General features: G+C 42.7%; 1 protein-coding gene across 2 annotated transcripts in view; it reads left to right on the top strand.

Annotated features, from left to right (window-relative positions):
* Positions 1–21,756, top strand: part of Uvrag (UV radiation resistance associated) — a 266,200-nt gene that overhangs the window by 116,176 nt on the left and 128,268 nt on the right. For both annotated transcript variants that reach the window (XM_021167360.2, XM_029479367.1), the window contains one exon: positions 14,183–14,288. In XM_021167360.2, the coding sequence (XP_021023019.1) occupies positions 14,183–14,288 (106 nt within the window). The remainder of the gene's footprint in view (positions 1–14,182; positions 14,289–21,756) is intronic.

The raw sequence follows: 21,756 nt of genomic DNA, 5'->3' as shown, positions 1-21,756 counted from the left end.
ACACACACACACACACACACACACACACAGAGAGAGAGAGAGAGAGAGAGAGAGAGAGAGAGAGAGAGAGAGAGAGAGATTACACTTAGAGAAGGTAAAGAAAGGTCCAGAGGGGGAAAAGAAGGGCAAACTCAACCTTTTATGATGGACCTATGGATGAATCTTGGATGAAGTCATAAGTGTAGAACCCAGTCCTAAACTCTGCCTAAGGATCCACTCCCAAGGCTATTACAATTCAGTTTCATCTTGCTTTTCAAAAGGACATTCTAGTACCTATAAACCATCAGGGCCTCTGTCCCCTCCCCACTCTGGTTGTCCTTTGTCAGTCTTTGCGGGTTTCCAGCCCTTGTTGAGATAATTTGGTAACATATTTTTCTAGAGAATCATAACTTACTGGCATCAATTTGTCCATATTCCTTCAGTTTAAAGATCACGTCCGTATCTGCAGTTTGTTTCTTTTCTCATCGTTAGTTCCAAAGTTCTTTTCTGTGTACTTCCTCAAGTGTGTTTATTGTGCAATGAATACATTTTAAATTAAACTTGCTAAAATGCACATGGATGGTATTAGGAACAAATCTGGGAATGATTTAGCCTGTTTTTAGGCCAAGTGTGGCGGTTGTTGCCTAAAATGAGTTATTTGAGTTGTAAATTGGAAATGCGAAGACTTGATTATTGTTCTGTGACCATTGCCCCATCATCCTTGCTGCTGGTTCTGAGAGGACATCTTAGTTAGACCTGACATTCTCATTAGCACATGCTCTCACCCTCCACACCCCACCCCCTATCTTCTCAGTAGAACTTTCCCACCCACAGCGCTACCAGTTACTTTTCAATGAAAGTATATTAATTTTATATGTAGCACAAGTATTGTGTTTTATTTGCTGCCATTACCATGAGACTGTGTGTTCTCAACTATGTGAGTGGTCTAGACAGAGGAATGTCGGAGGCTTTAGGGTAGATTCCTGGTTTGGGAGAATAATACTTAATAAACTTTCCAAGTATTGGAGGGATTCCCATGTGTCCGAGAGTGCTGTAGGTGCTGTCGAGATGCAAATGATTTGGGGCACATGGAGCGCACAGTGGCGGAGCTCTGGTGGCCTCCCAGACTGTCCCTTTGGACATAGCTCTTCCATACGTTGTTTTAGTACATCACTTCCTTTCTGTTGTGAATATGCAAGACATTCTACTCCTTTAATGACTTTGAGAAGTGATTTCTAATCCCCTCCAAGGCAGTCCCCTTGCACACAGCGTACAGAGCCCTGTATGGCCTTCTTTCAAATGGTAGCTTGAATATTGCTTCTTTCAGGCAAGCCCTTTCAGGAACAAGTTATCTCAGGCTGATGTATCTGCTTTGAAAGGATAATTAGATTTGCACAGATACATAACTCTAGTATGTGCTTGATGAGAGATGTGGTTATAGCTTTGTCAGCAAGATGAAGAAGTATGGGCTAAATGACAGAGGAGACACATTGATAACTGCTTAATGACTCACTATCAGCCTGGAAGGAAATGTTTAATACCGTGGCACAGGGCTCTGGGTTTGATCTAGTGTTGTTCAACATGTCCACTCCTTCCACTGCTCACCAGCAAAGTGTTTGCTGAGCGCCTCATGGTGGGAAATGCAGCATGCTGGGGTTGCTGGGTGAGGGGTAGCGTGGGGGGTAGGAGGGTGGGGAGTGGGAGGGGGAGTATATAACAGTGAACAAGGGATGCAGTTCTTCCGTCCACATGCATTACAGTGTAAGTACGTGAACAAAGAAGACTTGCTGTGCAGTGCAGTGGTGATGTGGAGCTAGTAGACGGGAGTGTATACACAGCATGAAGATTTCTGAGGACTGGAAAGCCAGAAGAAGAGACTCAATGCATCTTAAGTTTCAGTATGAAATGTAATTGGGACGAGAGTTGTATGGGAAGAAGGAAGCTTGCCATGTGGATAACTGCTCTACTTATTTGTTTGTGTATTTTATTCTAAATTGTGTGTTTGTAAATGCGGAACTGTGTGGATTTGTGCGTGTGAGTGAAGTGCTCATGGAAGCCAGAAGAGGGCGCCAGATTTCCCAGAACTTGAGTTGTAGGTGTTGTGAGCTGCCCAGCATGAGTGCTGGGAGTCAAACCCCAGTCCTCTACCAGAGCAGTGTGTGCTTAACATCACTAAGGCATTCCTCCAATGCAGCAGCTGGGCTGAAAAAGGCACCCAGAGCCTTTAGTCACTCGGCAAGTCAATGTTGATAATCAGGGAGGTCTGAGGAGTTAGAACAAGTTGAGTTACATCCACAGGCATGTGGTATATCCAGAATGAGAAATGGTAGGGCCTTTCTGCTTTGCTAACTTTAAAAAATGATCTCAAGATAGTTTCCCAGGCATTTTTCCATGCTCAACACATTGTAAGAAAGCATAATTAAACATGTTAGTCAATATATCTCATAGGACCTGAGAAAAATAGAATCAGTAGAAATCAAAACATTGACTTATTGTATACTCTGCAGTGAAGATCTCGACAGTGAGATGGACCTGCCCCTGTTGAGGGAAGGAGGGAAAGAGGGAAAGGGAGGGGGAGGGGAAGGGAAGGGAAGCAACGCAACACTCGTTGAAGCAGTGTTCTGACACGCCTGTGTATAGTGATGCTGCAGACACGCTCAGGACCCCAACACTAACAGGATGAGGTTACATGTTAAGGAGACTGGAGGCTTGTGCTGGACAAAGGGAGTGGACAAATGACCACAGTGTGATGAGGGTCATGGTCCCGGGTGACTGCAGGCCCTGTGTACCATGTCCTGTTGTGTCTTAGAGCTCAGTGTCCTTATTTAGGTTTGTGTGGCTGCTGGCACAGCTCACCTCCTGTGGTTGTAGGAGTCAGCTTCCTAGTTCTTGCTGGTTGTCATCTGGGCCTACTTCAGCTCCAGAGAGGCTGCTCTAGGTCCTTGCCCAGGGCCCTACCCCACAGGTCCTGTCATGCTTTAAGCCCCGTCTTTCAGGAAGAGCTAGTCACTTTAAGAGCTTACCTGATGAGGTCAGACCTAGCGAGTGTATTAGTGTGGGCTGCCACAAGATTCCAGAGACTGGGTGGCTTTAACAGAAATGTGTTTTCTCATAGATCTGAAAGCAGGAAGTCTGAGATCAGAGTGCCCACATCTCAATGTGTGGGGAGGCTGTCTTTCCTGGCCTGCAGATGACTGCCTTCTCACAGTGTCCTCCCATAGCCTTTTTTTCTAGGCCTGAGAGGGACAGTTCTTCTAGGGCAATGGTTTTCAACCTTCCTAGCTGCAACCTTAAGATACAGTTCCTCGTGTTGTGGTGACCCCAACCATAAAATTATTTTCATTGCTACTTCCTAGCTGAGATTTTACTACTGTTATGGGTTGTAGTGTAAATATGTTTTCCAGTAGTCTTAGCTCCCGTGAAAGGGTTGTTCAACCCCCTGTTGTGACACACAGGATGAAAACCACTGGTCTAGGGCCACCAATTCTATTGTATTAGGATCCCAACCATATAACCCCATTTAACCTTAGCTTGTAAAAAAAGCCTTATGTATTTATTTGGGAAGTTAATACCTTAACACATGGAATTGAGCAGGCAAGATTCAGTTTTAGTATCTTGATAATCTTTTTGATTAATTCAAAATTTACAGGGAACTGTGTTATAACTTCGTTATGCCTCCAGACTCCTTCACTGTGTAAAAGAACAAATCTGCGAGAAGTGTAACAAAACAAATTTTTGCTTATTTTGCTTATTTCCTGTTGTCAGTTCACTGCCTAGCACAGCAAATCTAAATGAATGTTTATTTGTTCAATATAATTATTAAGTAAATAAATGTATGATGTTCCAGATACAATTATTTTAAAATTGTAACTCAGAACTGACCTTAAGTTTGTGATTCTCCTGCCTTGGCCTCCTAAGTTCTGGAATGAGAAGCATGCGCCACCACGCATACCTCTTCTCTCTTTTTAAATGGACAGATAGGCTACCTTTAATCAAAAAGCGTACCTAACCATGCCTTTTTAGAGCCCGTGAACACTCGGTGCTAGTGCAGAGGCTCTCCCTGGTGACTGAGACGCAGAGGCCTGAATGTCTCTCGAACCTCATTCTGGTGCTGTGAGCTCGGATGACTACTGTTGAGATGCGTGTTTTGGATATTCTGACAGCAGTGTTCATTTGGACGGAGGAGGCTGTGGGCTGGCTGTGGAGGAGCGTGAGAGCTGAGAGGCCTGGGCAGTGGGCTGTGTGGCAGTCAGCTCTGTAGCATGGTGATTGCTGACTGTTGTGGACGCGTGATAGAAATGCATAGTGGAAAACATTGATAGGCTGTAACCCCAGGAAAGAACATTTTTTAAAAACCGATGGGTAATGTTAACATGACTAGGCGTATATATAGTGTGTGAGAGATGTCACAGTTGTGAAAGGGACAGCAAAGAGCTGACCATAGCCCTTAGAGGCCTGGAGAGCATAGAAGGTTTGTACTTAACAGAGAAGGGAGAAAGTGGCTTGGGTCTGGCTGTACTAGGCAACACTAATGCTTAGTTATTCATTTATTCATCTGTCTGTCTATCACCTGTCTGTCTGTCTATCTATCTATCTATCTATCTATCTGTCTATCTGATTTTTGGAAACAGGGTTTCTCTATGTAGCTCTGGCTAAACTGGACTTGCTCTGTAGACCAGGCTGGACTCAGAGATTTGAGTGCCTGCCTCCTGCATGTGCCACTACTGCCACAGCACTAACATTTTAAACTGTGAGTTTGTAGCTTGTGATATCTCTAGTTGTCTTTAAGAAAATTTAATCCCAGGCAGAGTCAAAAAGCCTCGGTAATCGCAGTCTAAATGAGAACCTTAAACTCTCTTCTGGCCTATGAGAGGAAAACCCTGGAGTCTAGACTGTTGCTGGCAGGAAAGCCTGAGGTCTTCTGTGCTTGCTATGAGGATTGCCGACAGGTGGCACAGGTGATCCGGGGTACTGGGTCTGTAGGACAGATGGGCCACAGTGAGGAGCTCAGCACTGAAATGGGGGTGCCTTGGGGAATGCGATTGAGAAAAGCAAGAGCTGACATGGCAGACCAGCCAGGGGGCTGTTAGCTGGGCGAGAGGATGATTATGGCTGTTGTTTCTCGGTGAATAGATTAGAAATGATCTTTTAAATCAGCCCCTTACTGCTAAATTTGTTGACACTACCCAGACTTCAGGCTCCTAGATTCGGAGACAGTGGTCACCGCTTCCCGGAGTGTCTCTAACTGCTGTGACATCAACTCTTGCAGCTGTCCTGGTCTCTGTATAGTCTCACTTTGGGGTTTTTTGTTTTGGCAGGTTTTTTATTTCTTCTTTTCTAATTCCTCCAGTATTGATGTTCCTCTGAAATCTGTTCTAGGCTCTGCTCTCTCTCATCCTCACAGTCTTACTGGGTGACCTCATTCACTCTGCTCGTGTTAGTGATGTTATGAAATGTTGTAATGTTTCATAACATTATTAGCATCTGTGTGCTAATGATTGCCACATTTTCATCCCCGGCCAAGGTCTATCTCCCAGCACCCGTCTCCATACCGAACAAATACCCTACTCTACTACAGATATGGCATCCGCACCCCTGTCTCAAGTAGAACTTCCCGAGTGGCTCTTCTTATGCTCCCACACAATGGCAGCACTTTTGTCTTGGCCTCTGCTGTGATGTGATAAATGTGTCTGTGTCATCGTCATTCAGATCACAGCACAAGATTCCTTTATTATTCAGAGAGTCCCCTCATCCTCTGCCAGGCACTCTGATATGGCGTTCCAGCTCCTGGCTGAGCTAGTTGTTTGCCAGGTTTTCCAGGTCTTCAGCTCTGTGTGTGTGTGTGTGTGTGTGTGTGTGTGTGTGTGCTGCCTGCCACCATGCTTCCTCTACTTACTATGGACTCACCCTCTGGAAGGGTAAGGCAAAATAAACCCTTCCCTCCTGTAGTTGCCTTTGGGCATGGCATTTCATCTCAGCTACAGCAAAGTAGCTGGTACAACCTTTGACAGGATTAGTAGCCAGAACATACAAAGAAGGTAAACAACTAACATGGAATCAAAACAACCCGGGTAATAAATGGGCTAATGAAACACCTTTTGAGAAAATTCTCAAAAGATGAAATACAATTGGCCAGTAAACCTAAGGAAAAAAGGTTCAACTCACTAGAATACAAATCAGAACCACCAAAATTCCATGCTAGCTGAGTCATTGAGACAGTCCTCGAGAAAACAGTTAACAGTGTGTTGGCAAGGATGCCAGCAAAAGAGAAACCCACACACTGCTGGCAGAAGTGTGCTAGTCCAGCACTATGGAAGGCACTATAAGTAGATATTCCATATGACACAGATATGCCACTTATGGGCATCTATCCAAAGGTCCAAGCTGGGATATCCAGAGATCACTGTTGCACAGGCCTGCAGTTCTGTTCACAGTAGCTAAGTAGTGGAGCCAGCCTGCATGTTCAACAATGGAGGAATGGATTAAGAAAATATATGAGTACAATTGTAATTGATTTTGATCATAAAGAGGAAAATCAGTGGGAGAGAATCATATTAAGCCTGTTTAAGCCAATCCTATAACGATGAACTATATGCTTTCTGTCATTGTGGTTTCTAGATTTTATATAGGAACGTAAAAGCATGTTGATATATATGATGTGAAAGTAGGAGGTGAGCTGTCTGGGGTCAGGGTAGCAGTGACAGGGAGGATCCTGCTCAGGGTCTTAGTTCGGGTTATTATTGCTTTGATGAAACACTATGGAAAGGGTTTATTTGGCTTACACTTCTTCATCATGGTCCACTATTGGAGGAAGTCAGGGCAGTAACTTGGTGCCGGGAGCTGATGCAGAAGCCATGGAGGGGTGCTGCTTACTGGCTTGCTCCTCATGGCTTTCTTATAACACCCAGGACCACCAGCTCAGGGATGGCACCACCCACAAAGGGCAGGGCCCTCTCCCATCAGTCACTAAGAAAATGCCCTACAGCTGTATCTTAGGCAGGCATTTTCTCAATTGAAGTTCCTTCCTTTCAGATAACTCTAGCTTGTGTCAAGTTGACAAAACTAGCCAGCACACTCAGACATGCAGACACACATCTGCAATCGGAACACATGTGATCCCAGGTAGAATCATGAGTCTCAAACCAGCCTGGGCTATGTATGTACATCAAACATTTTGCATCTTGAAGATATTTTCCTATATGTTAATTTAGCAGCTTTATAGTTTTCATTTTTACATTCAGGTTTCTAAATAATGACATTTTTAGCATGGAATGAGAGAGACATTAAAGGCATTTTTTTTTTCTCTATAGATTAGGTTATTTCAGGGCCATTTATTGACAAGGGTTTTCTTTTTCTTGTGAAAGCAGATGAGTTATATGGAAGTTCTGTTTGTGAAATCTGAATTGTACTTCACTGATGTAGTTACACGGGATCACGTGACTGTGGCAGTTTTGTGTAGGTGCTATGGTCTGGTAATGTAAGGCCTCCACTGCAATTCTTCAGCCTTTCCATGGCTCTTCTGGCCCTTGCATTTCTGCCGTACCGTCTCCTTTAGTAAGGGCTGCAGTAGTTTCGATTGCTTGGCTGCTGTAGATCAGTTAGGCAGAGAGTCACTGATAGTCTGACTCCTCACTCCTTGTGTCTCCACCTGATCCTCTGCTTGACTGTCTCAGCAACATCTTACGATTTCTGAGTTAAAGTCTTTGGCATCCTTCATTAGACTTATTCTTAGTTATTTGTTGATATATTTTATATATCAAATATATTTTATATACAAATATATATGTATATACTATATTTGTATATATACACACATATAAGCAGTAACTAGTCTATCACATTTATTCTGGAATCTTAGATTTGGCTGAATTTATTTCTAGTAGACTTGAATTACAGATCTCTTTTGAGTTTTCTATATTCACAACCATAGTGTTTGCAGATACATACTCTTAGTTCTTCCCTTTTGGAAAAATGACTGTTAACTGGACAAAGTTGTTTCATTGTGTCTGTCCATACATGTATACACATACTTTGACCAGACCAATCCCTTGATACTTTTGTCTCTTGTTTTCCTTCCCTTCCCATACCTCCAGTGCTTCTTTTTTTTTTTTTTTTAATGCCCTTTCTCAGTTGCCTTGATTGCTTTAACATCAAGTACTAGCCGGGCGTGGTGGCGCACACCTTTAATCCCAGCACTTGGGAGGCAGAGGCAGGCAGATTTCTGAGTTCAAGGCCAGCCTGGTCTACAAAGTGAGTGCCAGGACAGCCAGGGCTACACAGAGAAACCCTGTCTCGAAAAACCAAAAAAAAAAAAAAAAAAAATATATATATATATATATATATATATATATATTTTATATATAAATAAAAATATATATATATATATATATATATATATATTTGATATATATATATATATCAAGTACTGTGTTGAATAAAGTACTGACTGTGGATGTCTCGCCCTCTTCCTGGCCTTCAATGTAATGTAGCTATAGATCATTGTTAGTATACTTACTGGTCAGAAGATTTTTGTGACAGCCTGTGGTGTTTTGGTTTCAGTGTTACTCTTGTGTTGTTAGGCAAAATAAAACACTTTGTCTCTGAAAGATTAGTACAGCTAGTATTTTACCAGCAAAGCCCCGAGTAGACAGACAAGGTGTTTTGCTTTGATGTTTTTAGTGCAAGGCGTTGAAACAGGGTCTCATAGGTCCTAGTCAGGAACTACCACTGAGCACACTCCCAGCCAGAGAAGGTTGTAACTATAAGTCTAAGTTAACAGGCAGTAATTGTTCATCTTTTGATATGGGAACTAGTGGTTTGAGGGCAGTTTGACGATTTGATCTAAATTAAACCTATTGACATGAAGTTGTTTGTCATTGTCCCTTAATTCCTGCAGATGCCTACAGGTTCTCCACAGGTTCTGCTGTGTCACAGAGCTGTCATGGAGTAGAGCTTTTGTAGCTCACAGTTCTGCAGTCTATGTAGGCAGCCCAGGTTCTGATGCCCATGGTGGACTGCAGTGGGCACAGGGTCTGAAGGAAGGAGGATCAGAGCTTAAATCAGGAACAGAGGCAGCAGAGGTGGGCCAAGCTGGTCCTTTTAAGTAACAGGCCTGGCCTGAGAATGGGAAGGGTCCCATGAGAGTGCTTGGGACTTTTTAAAGCTACGGTTATCTTCTAGTGCCACCACTGAGAACCATGCTTTCCCTCAAGTCATCCTTTCGGGGGCGGGGTTAAACCACTTTCCTGCCAGAGCAGCGGGTAATTTGTTTTCAGGCATCAGACTTTATCTCTCTTCTAACCGACCTTTCACCCTCACCATCTTTTGCTATCTCTGTTTCATCCAGGACAATGCCTGGTTTTGCTCAGATGCTTGCTGACTGCACATCAGCCTTCTTGTTCACCACACCCTTCCACCTTCATTGCACAAACTCAAGAGTCTGCTGTGGCATTTCTTTGCATGCATGTCCCGTGCATCGATCATGCCTGCCCTTCTGTCTAGCCTCTACTGCCCAGTCTAACCTCTTTTTCCCCTCTCCCAGCCCTCACCAGTCCCTGATAGGCCCTGTGTAGCATTTTCAAAGGTACAAATATAATAAAATCTTTTCCAGTGTAAAGTTGAGTGGCTTCCTAAGGAGAGAAGCCTGCACTCTTCCCACCACGTGCAGCCTTTCCTTGTCTGTGCCCATTTGTCCCTCTTAGTCTCTGCCGCCAGGCATTTTCTTCTCCACTTTGTCCCTCGGCACAAGCTACAGGAGTTGTGTTCTGATCTGCCCTTGCTCCTCTGAGACATAGGCGTAGCAGTTCACATGCCGCATGATCAACACTAAGCAGACAAAAACGTCTTCTCAAGCGCCACTGCCTGAGATTATAGTCACTATCTGATTGTATGTCTCAATATTTGCAAGTATTTATTTAATATACAACTTTTCATTTGTTATATCTTTATATTCACAACAATATCTAGCTTCTAAGAATTTTTGTTAAATCCACTTTCTACTTATCTCTCTCTCAGATAACGTTACATGGCAAGGCACATCTGTCCTGTGTCACCAGGGTGACTGACTGTGAGGTAGCTGCTTGAACTCTTAGTGTGCAGCGTGCTGTGTTTACCTCAGCTGAGGGGACTGGCACTGGCCAGTCACCTGGGTGACTAGATGGTGTGTTTCTCTTTCTAGATGCTTTTCATAGAACTCAAGGAGTGTCCCTCCTCCTCTGGCAGCCATCCTGTGTGAAGGCAAAGCAGTTGTTTCCCCGCCTGTCAGGCCTTTCCCTCCTGACCCCAGGAGGATCAAGATGTACCATGTTATTTTGAAAAGCCTAAATACTTGAAACTTTTATTCTCCACTTGGATTTGAAAGGGGGACATTATGAGCCCTGTCCTGATGTGGCAGGGGCTCCGAGCGTCTATTTGGATAACACTGAAGATCGGAGGAAATGTGACTCTGTGTGTGTGTTTTAAGCCCCTAAGGTAAGATCAGAAAGCGTCTGGGGCAGAGAGAGCCAAATAGTTGAAGTCATACATTAATTATGGTCATGAATCATTTTTATTTTTAAAGTCTTTACCATTTGACAAGGTTGTTTGCATAGTACCAGCGGAGCTCTGAGCTGCTCCCTCCCCGTAAAATAATGCTATTTGTTGACTTGTCCCTGGGTTGATAATTCCTAATGTTTTTAGTAAAAATTGCTTATTTCCCTGGCCTGAGGAGAGTGATCTTTATGCACTTTTTCTTGATAAAATATTTTGATCTTATAAGTGTAGGAAACAATGTCTTTCAGTTAATCTTGCAGACTAAATCAGTCAAGATATCCAATCTTAGGACTGTGCTTACATAGACATGAATGCTGGACGGTCAGGAAATGGGCCGAGAGCTCCTTTGTACTACACTCTGCGGAGCATCTAGAGTGTGCACGAGAATATGAGTACTCTTGCCCCTCAGGAAAACCTGCTAAGGAAAAGGACAGGAGAAGAACCGTGTGCTGTAATGTGGTCCTTCGTAGTGTCTGTTGTCATGCGTGTGATCTGGTGTAGATTTCCAGAGGAGGAGCCAATGCCTTCAGCTGCCTGGTGCAGCCTCAGAAGGCCAGAGGAGCAGAGGTTACATCTGAGCTGCCTTAGTGGGTTAGGGTTCTGCTTACTACGAGAGACAGGGAAATGTGTGGGCAGATGCATGGATTATAAAGAGACACAGAAAAGAAGTGCCAGTGCGTCATACAGGGAGGGAGACCAGGCTGGGCACGGAGTAGGGGTCGTATGATGAAGACCTTCCCTTGCATCCAGGTTTCTGTAGAGGTGTGCTTGTAGGACTCTGCTAACAGTGTCTTATACAACAGGGAACTGCTCATCTTCAGGAATTATCAGTACTTCCTAAAGCCTGCTGAAGTGCTTCCAGAGATACTGATGCTATAACAGCCATTATACCATGCCACCCCAGCCCTCATGATGATATTCAGTTTAAGACTGATAGCTAATTGTTTTTTTTTTAAATGAAATATTTCCACACAGTACATCATAGTGCCGTTTTGGTGTGGTCTTCGTTCCAGTCAGAATTTAAGGTTCCCATCACCTCAGCTTGTCCCTCAGTTCCCCATTGTCTGTTCCTTGCTCAGAAGCAGCTGCTACTCTGTGTCACCAATGCTCGCTCATACCTGCATTGGGTTTTAGACCAGGAGCAGTGCACAGCCCTGTTCTCCTTCTGGTTCTCTCTTTCCTTTACTTGGCTTGTTTTGGGGATGTGTTCATGTCCTTGTGTATTATCAGTTACTCTCCTTTTTATTGCTAAGTAGACTACAAGTCTTAATTTGGTTTTTAGTTTCATATTTGGTGGACAATTGGATTGTTTCTGTGACCTTTTGGTGGGGAGGGGGCAGTGTCTTATGTAGCCTTGGCTGGCCTTGAACTTCTTCTGATCTTCCTCCCATTGCTTCCTGAGTTCTGGGATTGCAGATGTGCACAGCTCCACTTGGCTTCTGTGTACATTCTGAAACAGAGCTTACATGTTAGTCTTTTGTGTGTAAGCACCTATGGCTGGACTTGCTGGCTAGAAGGTTAGATGTAGGTTAAAGTTCATTTAAGTAGTCATTTCAGAGTGTGAGGAGCATTTAACTTACCAGCAGTGCATGTAAATTCTACTTGCTCCCCACTCTTGCCATCACTGTAACTTTAGTTTTCTAATGTGTATGAAATAGCATCTCACCGTGTACGGTACATTCCCCGAGAGACTAAGATGTTAGGTCCCCTTTTCTATGCTTATTGAGCTTCATTTTTGAAATCAATATTTAGTGCACAAAAGTTAGACTTTATCATGGTAGTTTCTCTCTCTCTCTCTCTCTCTCTCTCTCTCTCTCTCTCTCTCTCTCTCTCTCACACACACACACACACACACACACAAAACCCCTGCACTTTGTTCAAGATATCTTCTACCTTTCCTGTCTACCTTTCTTGGTTCCCTACCTCTACCCAATGTAGCTTTGCATGGTGGTGGCACAAATATATATCCCTAGAAGCTGGGCATCCTTGTAAGCTTTTGATGTCCTTTGTTTCCTTGGTGCTGACAGATGAGATGGGGGTGAGGTTGGTAAGGATCTTCTTCCTCCTCTTCCTCTCCTTTCTCCTCTTCCTTCTCGTCCACCTCTCCTTCTTTGTATATTTATTGGTGATTTTTAAAAACTATTTTCTATTAAGAATATTTGTCCATTGATTGAACAAATAACCTGTGTAGTTTTGGCTGTGGGTTTAATTTTTGGTTGTTTTATTTTACTTTTTGGATCTGAGAACCAAACCCATGATCAAGCACTTTACCACTGAACTAAATCCCCAACCTGTTGAATTTTTTTAATATGCTGTAGGTATTGACTTCCTCCCCACTGTCAGCATGTCCGTGGTGAGGATCCCCCACTCTGTAGGCTGCCTTCACCCTGCTGACACTTGCTGTGCTGTCCAGCTTGCTAGCTTCACGTGGTCCCACCCATGGCCGTGGCTATGCACGCTGGGCTGCTGGAGTCCTTGCAGCAAGTCTTGGCCTGTGCCTGGATCTGGAAGTTGCCTATGTTTATATCTTAAAGTGGCTTTTGCTTCTTTTGGTTTTTTCTCTAGCATTTTCAGAGTTTTACAACTTAAAGTCTTTCATCTATGTTGAATTAACTTTTTTGCAGAGTGAGAGGAAGCTATTACATTCTCCTTTATGAGGTGAGCTAGCTTTCCCACACCGTTTGCTGAAGAGTCTGCCCTTTTCTTGGTGTGGCTCCCCAACACAGTTGTTGTGGTTAGGGGTTTTCTCCCAGTTTTCTCCCCCTTTTCCTACTGCTATCTCTAGGTGAAAAGACATTCCTGGCTCTGGTAAACTAGTTAAACCTCTGTCTGTCTCTCTGTGTGTGTCTGTGTATGTGTGCGCCATTTGTATGCCTGGTGTCCATGGAGACCAGAAGACAGTATTGGGTCCCTGGGAATTAGCATTACAGATAGCTGTGAGCTACTTTGTGGGTGCTAGAATTCAAACCTGGGTCCTTTGAGTGGGTGTTCACCACTGAGCCATCTCTCCAGCTCTTGTTTGGTTTTGAGATGGAGTCTTACTACTATGTGCTCACTAGTCTCCAAAGTCTGGGCTCAGGTGAGTTTGCCTCGGTCTTCCAACTATCTGAATGTATAAGAGCAGCTGATTATTGATCTATTCTCCATCTTTAAGTTAGCAGCATACTTTGCTGATCATTTACCTATAGACAAACCTTGGGATCTGGCAGATTTTAAGATCAGTTTGTTACTCCTAGATCTTTTACTATTTATATAAATTATAGGAATTTATATAAAGTTATCCCCATGAGCCCATGTCTCTGCCTCCTAGCAGTGAGATTACAAGCTTGTGCTGCCATCTCCAGGGCTTGAACTCATGCTCTCATGTTTGAGCTGCATGCTGCTTTCTGACCAAGCCATCTTCTCAGCCCCTCAACTGGATCCCTTTCTAAAGGCTTCTAAACCCCTAGAGTCCTTTACCCTACCCATGTCGTAGCAGGAGGAGGCATTTCAGAGAACTGTTATTTTAGGACTTGTAATTCCTGTTACTTCATTATATGTTTGACTCTAGAAATAATTGGTTTGTTCAGGATTGATTCTATTTATCCTAGGAGATTTATAATTCATGTCTGTGGCTCTCTGTTTAGACTTTGTAATTAACTCACTTACATTTTTCTACAACTTGTATTTCTAGGCTTCATAGAGCCCAGTGTGCAATTAAACAGACTCAGGTAACTGTTCAGAGAATTGGAAAGGAAATTGAAGAAAAACTAAGACTCACATCGACAAGCAATGAGCTGGTAGGTTCTTGTATAAGTACCTGTTCAAACTCCTTGTTTTTGTCAAGCGACTATCATATTATTCTTGGAAAAAAATCTCTAGTCCGTACTAATAACGATGCTAGTAATGTTGCATTCAGATGGCTGCTGGTGTATTTTACATGTTAGAAATCAAAGTTCCTACCTGCTAATAACGTGAGGTAAATGTGCCACTTTCTATTAGATGAAACTTGAGATATAGTTACTTGGGAGGTGACTAGCAGACTGTTTCATTAACGTCGGATAACTGTGAACTCCAAGCATGAAAGGTGCAGTGAGTGACCTACAGCTGCAGGACAGGCAAGGGGGAAAGAAAGTCAGTGGAACTAACACACTTGAAGAAAGCATTTGGGTTGGTATTGATGGCTGAGCTGCTAAGAGCCCTGCCCGCAAGCCTAACACCTGAGTGTGGTCCCTGGGATTCCTGCGGCAGAAGGAAAGAGCTCACTCATTCCTATACGCTGTCCTCTGACTTGTAGGACACACACACACATACATAAGTTCTAAACACATAAACAAATGTAAAACAAATTCACTTTATTAGTGTCCATACATACTGCTGGGTTTAATGAAGATAGTTTCTTACCGTTTAATTTGTTCTTTGATTATATTCAGCCAGGATGAATCCACTTTTGAAAGATGGATTTTAAGATGAATAGGATCAGTTATGAGAGTCTGATTTGTGAAGTGTTTACCTTTAGAGAGATGTGGGTTAGGTGAGGCATTCCAAAGAATGCATGACCTCAGTCTGGACGGGCAGATCTCAGGTCTTCACAGGGTCTGGTGCTTTCTCATGCTCTTCCTCAGAGGAAAAGAACGGCAGCTTTCAAATGACTGTTCTGTCTCGGGAAGCCAAGTGTGCACCACTAAATCACACTCTGCTGCAAATGAAGCCACATGACTATGAACGGCCTTCCATGTGCAGTGAGTTAGAAAAATACTTAAAACTCACAGCTTGCCCTGCAGTCCCGGGAACTGTTACCTCCCATATGCAGCCTCTTCCCACTGCCGCTTGCACATGCGCATCTAAAGGCGCCTCTTACACCAAAGGGTTGTCCAGTCACCGGCCCCTGAGACTGCGGGAGCTATGTGTGCGCAGCTACCTGTGTGCAGGCCCTCTCCCGGGACCTAACGAAACACATTTGTTCATCTTGTAGAGATGCTGAGATTAGCAGTCTATTCCAATGACCTTCATGCGCACACCTGCTCGTGCTGTTCCTGGCCAGAGCAGGTGTCCGTGGTACCCAAGCAGCAGCAGGAGCTGCTTGTCTCTTCATAGCACTTGCCTTGTCTATGGAAAATCCTCCCTCCACGCTAGAGAAATGGCTGCCTTTTGTGTTATAACTTAGGACCATAAAGGCCTAACGCCAGGCCATGAGAACATTGTAGACGGAGGGAAAAGTATCAGATTTTATTTTTTTTCTATAATGTACAAAAATGCATTTTTAGGACCTTTGTCTGGGGAGAACTTGCTAGGTTTTATTTTCCTTCCTTTCCTCTCCCAGGCAAGACTGGGAATTGACTTGTTCCATGAAGTGACTGCATATGCTTTGTCTCAGTGTGGACACATGTCTGCTTAATCCTGTTTTTCTAAACTATGAGTGCTGACACCCAGGGTAAGGTGATAGAGCGTGTAAGCTGCGGAGGTCAGGCTCAGAGGGTCACTGTGTGTTTTTATGCCGCCTAGTTAACACAGAAGGAAGTCAAGGGAGTTTTAAACTGGAAGTGAACCTAGAAATCATATAGTTCCATACCAGCCCACTGAGAACCACACCCCAGTACACTCAGTCCCTATCCTGCTTGGTTTTCCGCTGTAGTATTTATTACCATCTAATGTGATATCTATTTAATATATTTGTGTCTCTCTAAACTATGAGAATTGGGATCCCAACCCCCTACTCCCATTCTCTCGCTTCCTTCGGTCTCTTTCCCCTACTCCCTCCTCCCCTTCCTCCCTCCTTCCCTCCCTCCCTTCCTCCTTCCCAACCTTCCATCTCTTTTGAGTCCCAGGATCTAGATAAATGTTTGACTCATAGAAGATGTAAAGTATATATTAAGTATTTATTGAATTTAGGAATGAATCCATGGGACTGGAGAGATGGCTCAGCAGTTGAAGGACTTGCTGCTCTTCAGAGGACCCAGGTTCAGGTCCCAACATTTACGTGGAGTGACTCACAGATGCCTATAACTCAAGCTCCAGGGGACTGATGGCCTCCATGGGCATCTGAGCACACAAGGACACATCCACATATAGACACACAAATGTACACATAAATAAAAAACAAAGTTAAAAACAAAAGAGAATGAATCTAACATGATGGCTCGCTACAATAAGACAGGAAACGATAGTTTACTTTGTAGCATATTAGAATTAGTTACCTCCCTTTGCAAATTGGTCCAATGTGAGTACAGAGGGAAAAATATGGCATATGTGATGCTGAAACCAACCAGTTACCTGCCTCAAACTTCTTCTTAATGAATCCTAAGTATGTACCTCTTCAGAGATGGCAGGTTTATAGCTGAAACCTTAGCATCTTCACATATGCCATACGTGCCCAACATGAACTATGGCACCTATCTGTATTTCCTAGGAGATAGCTGGTATAATGTGCTCACTTGTAATCCAGCACTCAGGAAACCTGAGTCAGGATAATTGTCCTATGTCTGAGGCCAGCCCAGGCTACTTAGTGAATTCAAGGCTGGCCTGAGATACATAGTAAACCCTCTCTAAAATGAGTAGACATATAATAAATAGTCTTTCAGATTGAATTTTGCCATCCTCTGGTGTTCTTTCCCCTGTGGTGCTGTGGTCCAGCTCATCTTGCATTTGCCCTGTCTTAGCCCTGCCTGCAGCCATCTCTCACCAGGACCCAGCTCCTTAGGTTGGCTGAGGTCTTTAGAAACAAGATCTGGTCACTGTGTGTGCTTGGGTATTGGGGGTGCTCGTTGCTTTTAAAGCCCCCTCAGCATGCATGGCTATCTCTGTATGAATGTATACTATCTATATTAAAATAAACATGAGTTCATACTAGTGTTTGCCATTCTAATGCCACAGAGTTTATTCTGGTTTTCTCATTCATTTTGTTTATTTGCAATATCTTTTTCTGATAGTGAGAAATCTGGCTCTCATTAAGTATAAGGTACTTATCCGTTAAGTCCTGGCATATGTGTAAAGTGGTTCCGATTTCTTTTTCCATTCGTTTTGTTATTATAATTATTAGTGTATATTAAATCTTTGTATTAATGGACTTCACTGTGACATTTCCACATATACATATATCACGCTCTCATTGTATCTACCCTCCCCCCACTCCCTCAGCCTCTCCCCAGCCGCCCTGCCTGAGTATTCTCTCTACTAATTTTGGATCATCTGTTAGGCTGTTTTTATTTTAGCTTTTGCTTATGAGAGAAAATATACAATACTCTTTTCCTGTTTTTAATTAGAATTTTTCAATCTTATTTGAAGTTTTGTGTGTGTGTGTGTGTGAACATGTGTAAAGTGTTTTGCCTGCATGTGTGTCTACATACTGCATGTGTGCCTGTTGCCTATGGAGGACAGAAGAGGGCATCAGTTCCCTGGTACTGGAGGTACATAAAATTGTGAACCACCATATGGGTGTTGAGACTCTATCTTGGCTCTTCTAGAAGCGTAGCCAGTACTTTTAACTACTAACCTGTCTTTCCAGTCCTTACTAATAATGTAAATATATTATAAATAAACATATATTATATAAGCGCATATACTATATAATATAATTTATACACACACACACACACACACACACACACACACACACACACACAGGTTCTTTTCCTTACATGTACATGAGAAGTATGTTCTTTGAGTCTGTGACTTGGATTTTTTTTAAAAATAATTTGGTTTAATTTTGGTTTAATTTATCTTTAAACCAAATTATTTATATTTATATTTATATTTAAACAAATATATAAATTATTTATTATTTATATTTAAACAAATATATAAATGTTTTACCTGCATGTATATGCACATATGCATGTATGGTGGTATACATACACATGTGTTGCCATTGGAGGTCAGAAGAGGGCTTTGGGTACCCTAGGACTGAGTTACAGGTATTTGTGAGCCACCTGATGTGGGTGCTGGGAACATAACCCAGGTCATCTGCAAGAGCAGGGTATGCTCTTAACCATTGAGTCATCTCTTTAGCCTGCTTATTGTTGTTATTCTTTTTCTTAATGGTATTCTTCTTAATGGTATTTAAAGAGCAAACAACTTAAAGTTCAGTAAAATCTAATCTATTTGTATATATGTGTGCATGTGGGTGCTTCCATGCATACGTGTGTGTGTGTGTGTGTGTGTGTGTGTGTGTGTATTCACTGTGTGCGGGAAGCGGGAGAACACCACAGGTGTTCTTCTACAGGAGGCTCCACCTTGGTTTGGATTTGTTTTCTGGCAGGGCCTCACACTGTAGCCCTGGCTGGCCGTGAGCTTTTTATGTAGACCAGGCTGTGCTCAGACTCACAGAGATGCACCTTCCTGTGTCCTCTGAGTGCTGGGATTGAAGGTAGGGCCTATCACTAGCCTGGAGCTCACCAGTCAAGCTCGGCTGGCCAGTCTGTCTCCACCTCCTCAGTCCATCAGCTACAAATGTGTGCCGGGGGTTACTGCACCCAGCTTTAGCTCTGTTTCTTACATGAATTCTGGGGAATCAAACTCAGGCCCTCATGCTTGCGTGCTAAGCACTGCACCAGCCTAGCCCTCTGATGGTTTGTTTCATCATTGTTTTTCCTTTTGTTTCACGTTTTTCTCGTATTCTTTATCAGAATCATCTGCTTAGTTCAAGATTCCAGACATTTTCTGGTGTTTTTTTTTTCTAGAAGTTTTAGCATTTGGGGCTTTGTGTTTATATCTCTGATTCATTTCAAGTTATTATTTTTGTCCTGGATGAAGAAAGAGTAAAAACTTTCCTCCCAAACTGATGTTCAGTTGACAGAACAGTATTTGGTGAACAGCTTTTCCTTTCCTATTAATTACCCTGACATGTTTGTCTAAAGTCAGCTGACCGTGTACACGTGCATCTGTTTTGTCTCTGTCTCACAGACCTGTCTGTGGATCTGCCCCAGCCATTACTGTAGGTTTGTCAAGAAAGCCAGGTAGGCTTTCTCAACTTCTTTTTTTAAAGTTCCTGTTTTTTTCTTTTATTAAATTCCCCATAGGTTTTTTATGTTGCTGAATGAATTTTAAAACTAGTTAGTCAGTTTCTACCAAAGAGAGCCTGTTGCAATTTTAGTAAGGATTTGTGGAGAATTACCATCTTAACAATGTTGAGGTCTCCAGTCTGTAAACATGACATTTATGTCTTATGTGAACTTCTCTTTAATTCTCTGAATAATGTCTTCGACCCCCTTTGTTAGAGTTAGTCTTAAGTTTCTGTTGGGGTCGGGCAAGCACAAGGCATCTTGCCAAGTTCAGCCAGGTGTGGTCGTACACCCATGAGAACTGGTCAGAGGGAGAAAACAGTTCAGGCTTCCATTAAGTGCAGGGTTAACAATAATTTGTCCTGGCTTTAGGGTATTCCTCTTCCTAGTCTCTGGGATTTTATCATGAATGGATATTAAATTTGGAAGAATTAAATTGGGGGAATTTAAGACAGGAGGATCAGGAGTTTAAGGTTATCCTAGACCAAATAGGGAGACCTTGTCTCTAAAAACTCAGTAATAATTAGGGTAACTCCTTTTGAATTTGTATTTGTCATTTGTATATGAGTAGCCTATGAGGATGCTATTCATTCTGATTTATTTCTACTTTGATAGTTTTATTCTGTAGCTAGTAGTCTTCACTTTGTAGATTTCTTAGTTTTTATGCAAACAATAGTATCTACCGATTTAGATGGTAGGGCATTTTGTTGTTGCTATTGCTGCTTTTGAGACAAAAAGTTTTAATGTGTAGCCCAGGCTGGCCTTAAACTTGCAGCAATCCTCCTGCTTCACCATCATGTTGTATCACAGTCATGTACCACCCCACCCAGCTTGTGTTTGGATAATCCTAAATTCTGTGTTCCTTTCAGTAGTGGGGACATCATACAGAACAGAATACACAGGGATCCCTGCCTCGTGCCTAGGTGAGGAATAACATTGTCCTTGCTTCATTAAGTATGACATTAGCAATGGTCTCTACTGGTTTAGGACTTAATTCATCCTAATTTCTGGGAGATTTTAAAGTCATGAATGGTTTTCATGGTTTTTCTATATATAATGAAACAACCATGATTTTCTCATTAATTTAAAAATTATTAAAGCAAACTACTATGTTTTTTGCTTTGTTAAGTTTTTGCAATACTGGTGATTAGTTGAATGAAGGCCCTCATACATGCTACATTACTCTTGCATTCCCAAAGTAAACTGAATTCATAACAACAGGCAATCTGTTTGTGTCGGGTTGTATTTGCCCTGGTGATGCCTGCTTTGTTTTCACTCAGGACACTGAGGTGAGACTTTGGTGTAGGGTAGGTCACCCCTACACCGCCAGCTGCACTCTTGACTAGATCTTTTCACTAATCTCCAATGCTCCTGAGATTTTCTCTCCTTTAACTCCACGTTAGAATATTGCCTTTCCATCTCAGCAGATTTCTCAGTGGATTTCAAATCTCTGGTACTTTATCTGGTACTTTTTGTTTTGTTTTGTTTTGTTTTTTTGTTTTTTCAAGACAGGGTTTCTCTGTGTAGCCCTGGCTGTCCTGGAGCTCACTTTGTAGACCAGGCTGGCCTCGAACTCAGAAATCCACCTGCCTCTGCCTCTCAAGTGCTGGGATTAAAGGTGTGCGCCACCATTCCCGGCTATCTGGTACTTTTAACATGTTCTGGTTGCCCGTATCTTCTTGCCTCTTTCATAGAGAGGGAGTCACATTCTCCAGCTGTTCATGGGTTGAGCAGTATTGCACAGCACCCCGTCCATTCTGAATGTAATATGTAGACTTTGAGGATTGCTTGAACATTCATGCTCCAGGCAACGTGGCTCCAATTCCAGCTTCACTGTTAAGTGTGGGCAGCTCTGCATTCATTTGTGCATGTGTGGCTTAGGGTTCAGTTGGAGAGTTCATTGAGTTTGAACAGAATTTGGGTGCCCATCTCTATCTTCTCCCTATTCTGGCATCTTTATTTTATCATTTCTGGTTCCTCCAAGTGGAGACAGTTGGCTTTCTGCTGTCCTCCAAAGCCACAGGCATAATCATAGAATAAGGGGAGAATATTGCCTGTGTGTGTGTGTTGTGTGTTTATAGCAAACCTCAACTTCTCCTTAAAACAGCATGCCATTGATCACTGTAGAAACTACAGTAGTATCTTCATATACTCATTGATTAGAAGATCAGTTTGCTAAGTGTTTATTCTTATTTAGAAGCCAATCTTATATATATATATATGCTTTCTATCTACATATTCTACCTACACATGGGTTCTAGGCCTGAGA

This window comes from Mus caroli, chromosome 7 (assembly GCF_900094665.2).
Source record: "Mus caroli chromosome 7, CAROLI_EIJ_v1.1, whole genome shotgun sequence".
NCBI lineage: Eukaryota > Metazoa > Chordata > Mammalia > Rodentia > Muridae > Mus > Mus caroli.
This window is presented reverse-complemented; position numbering and strand designations above follow the sequence as displayed.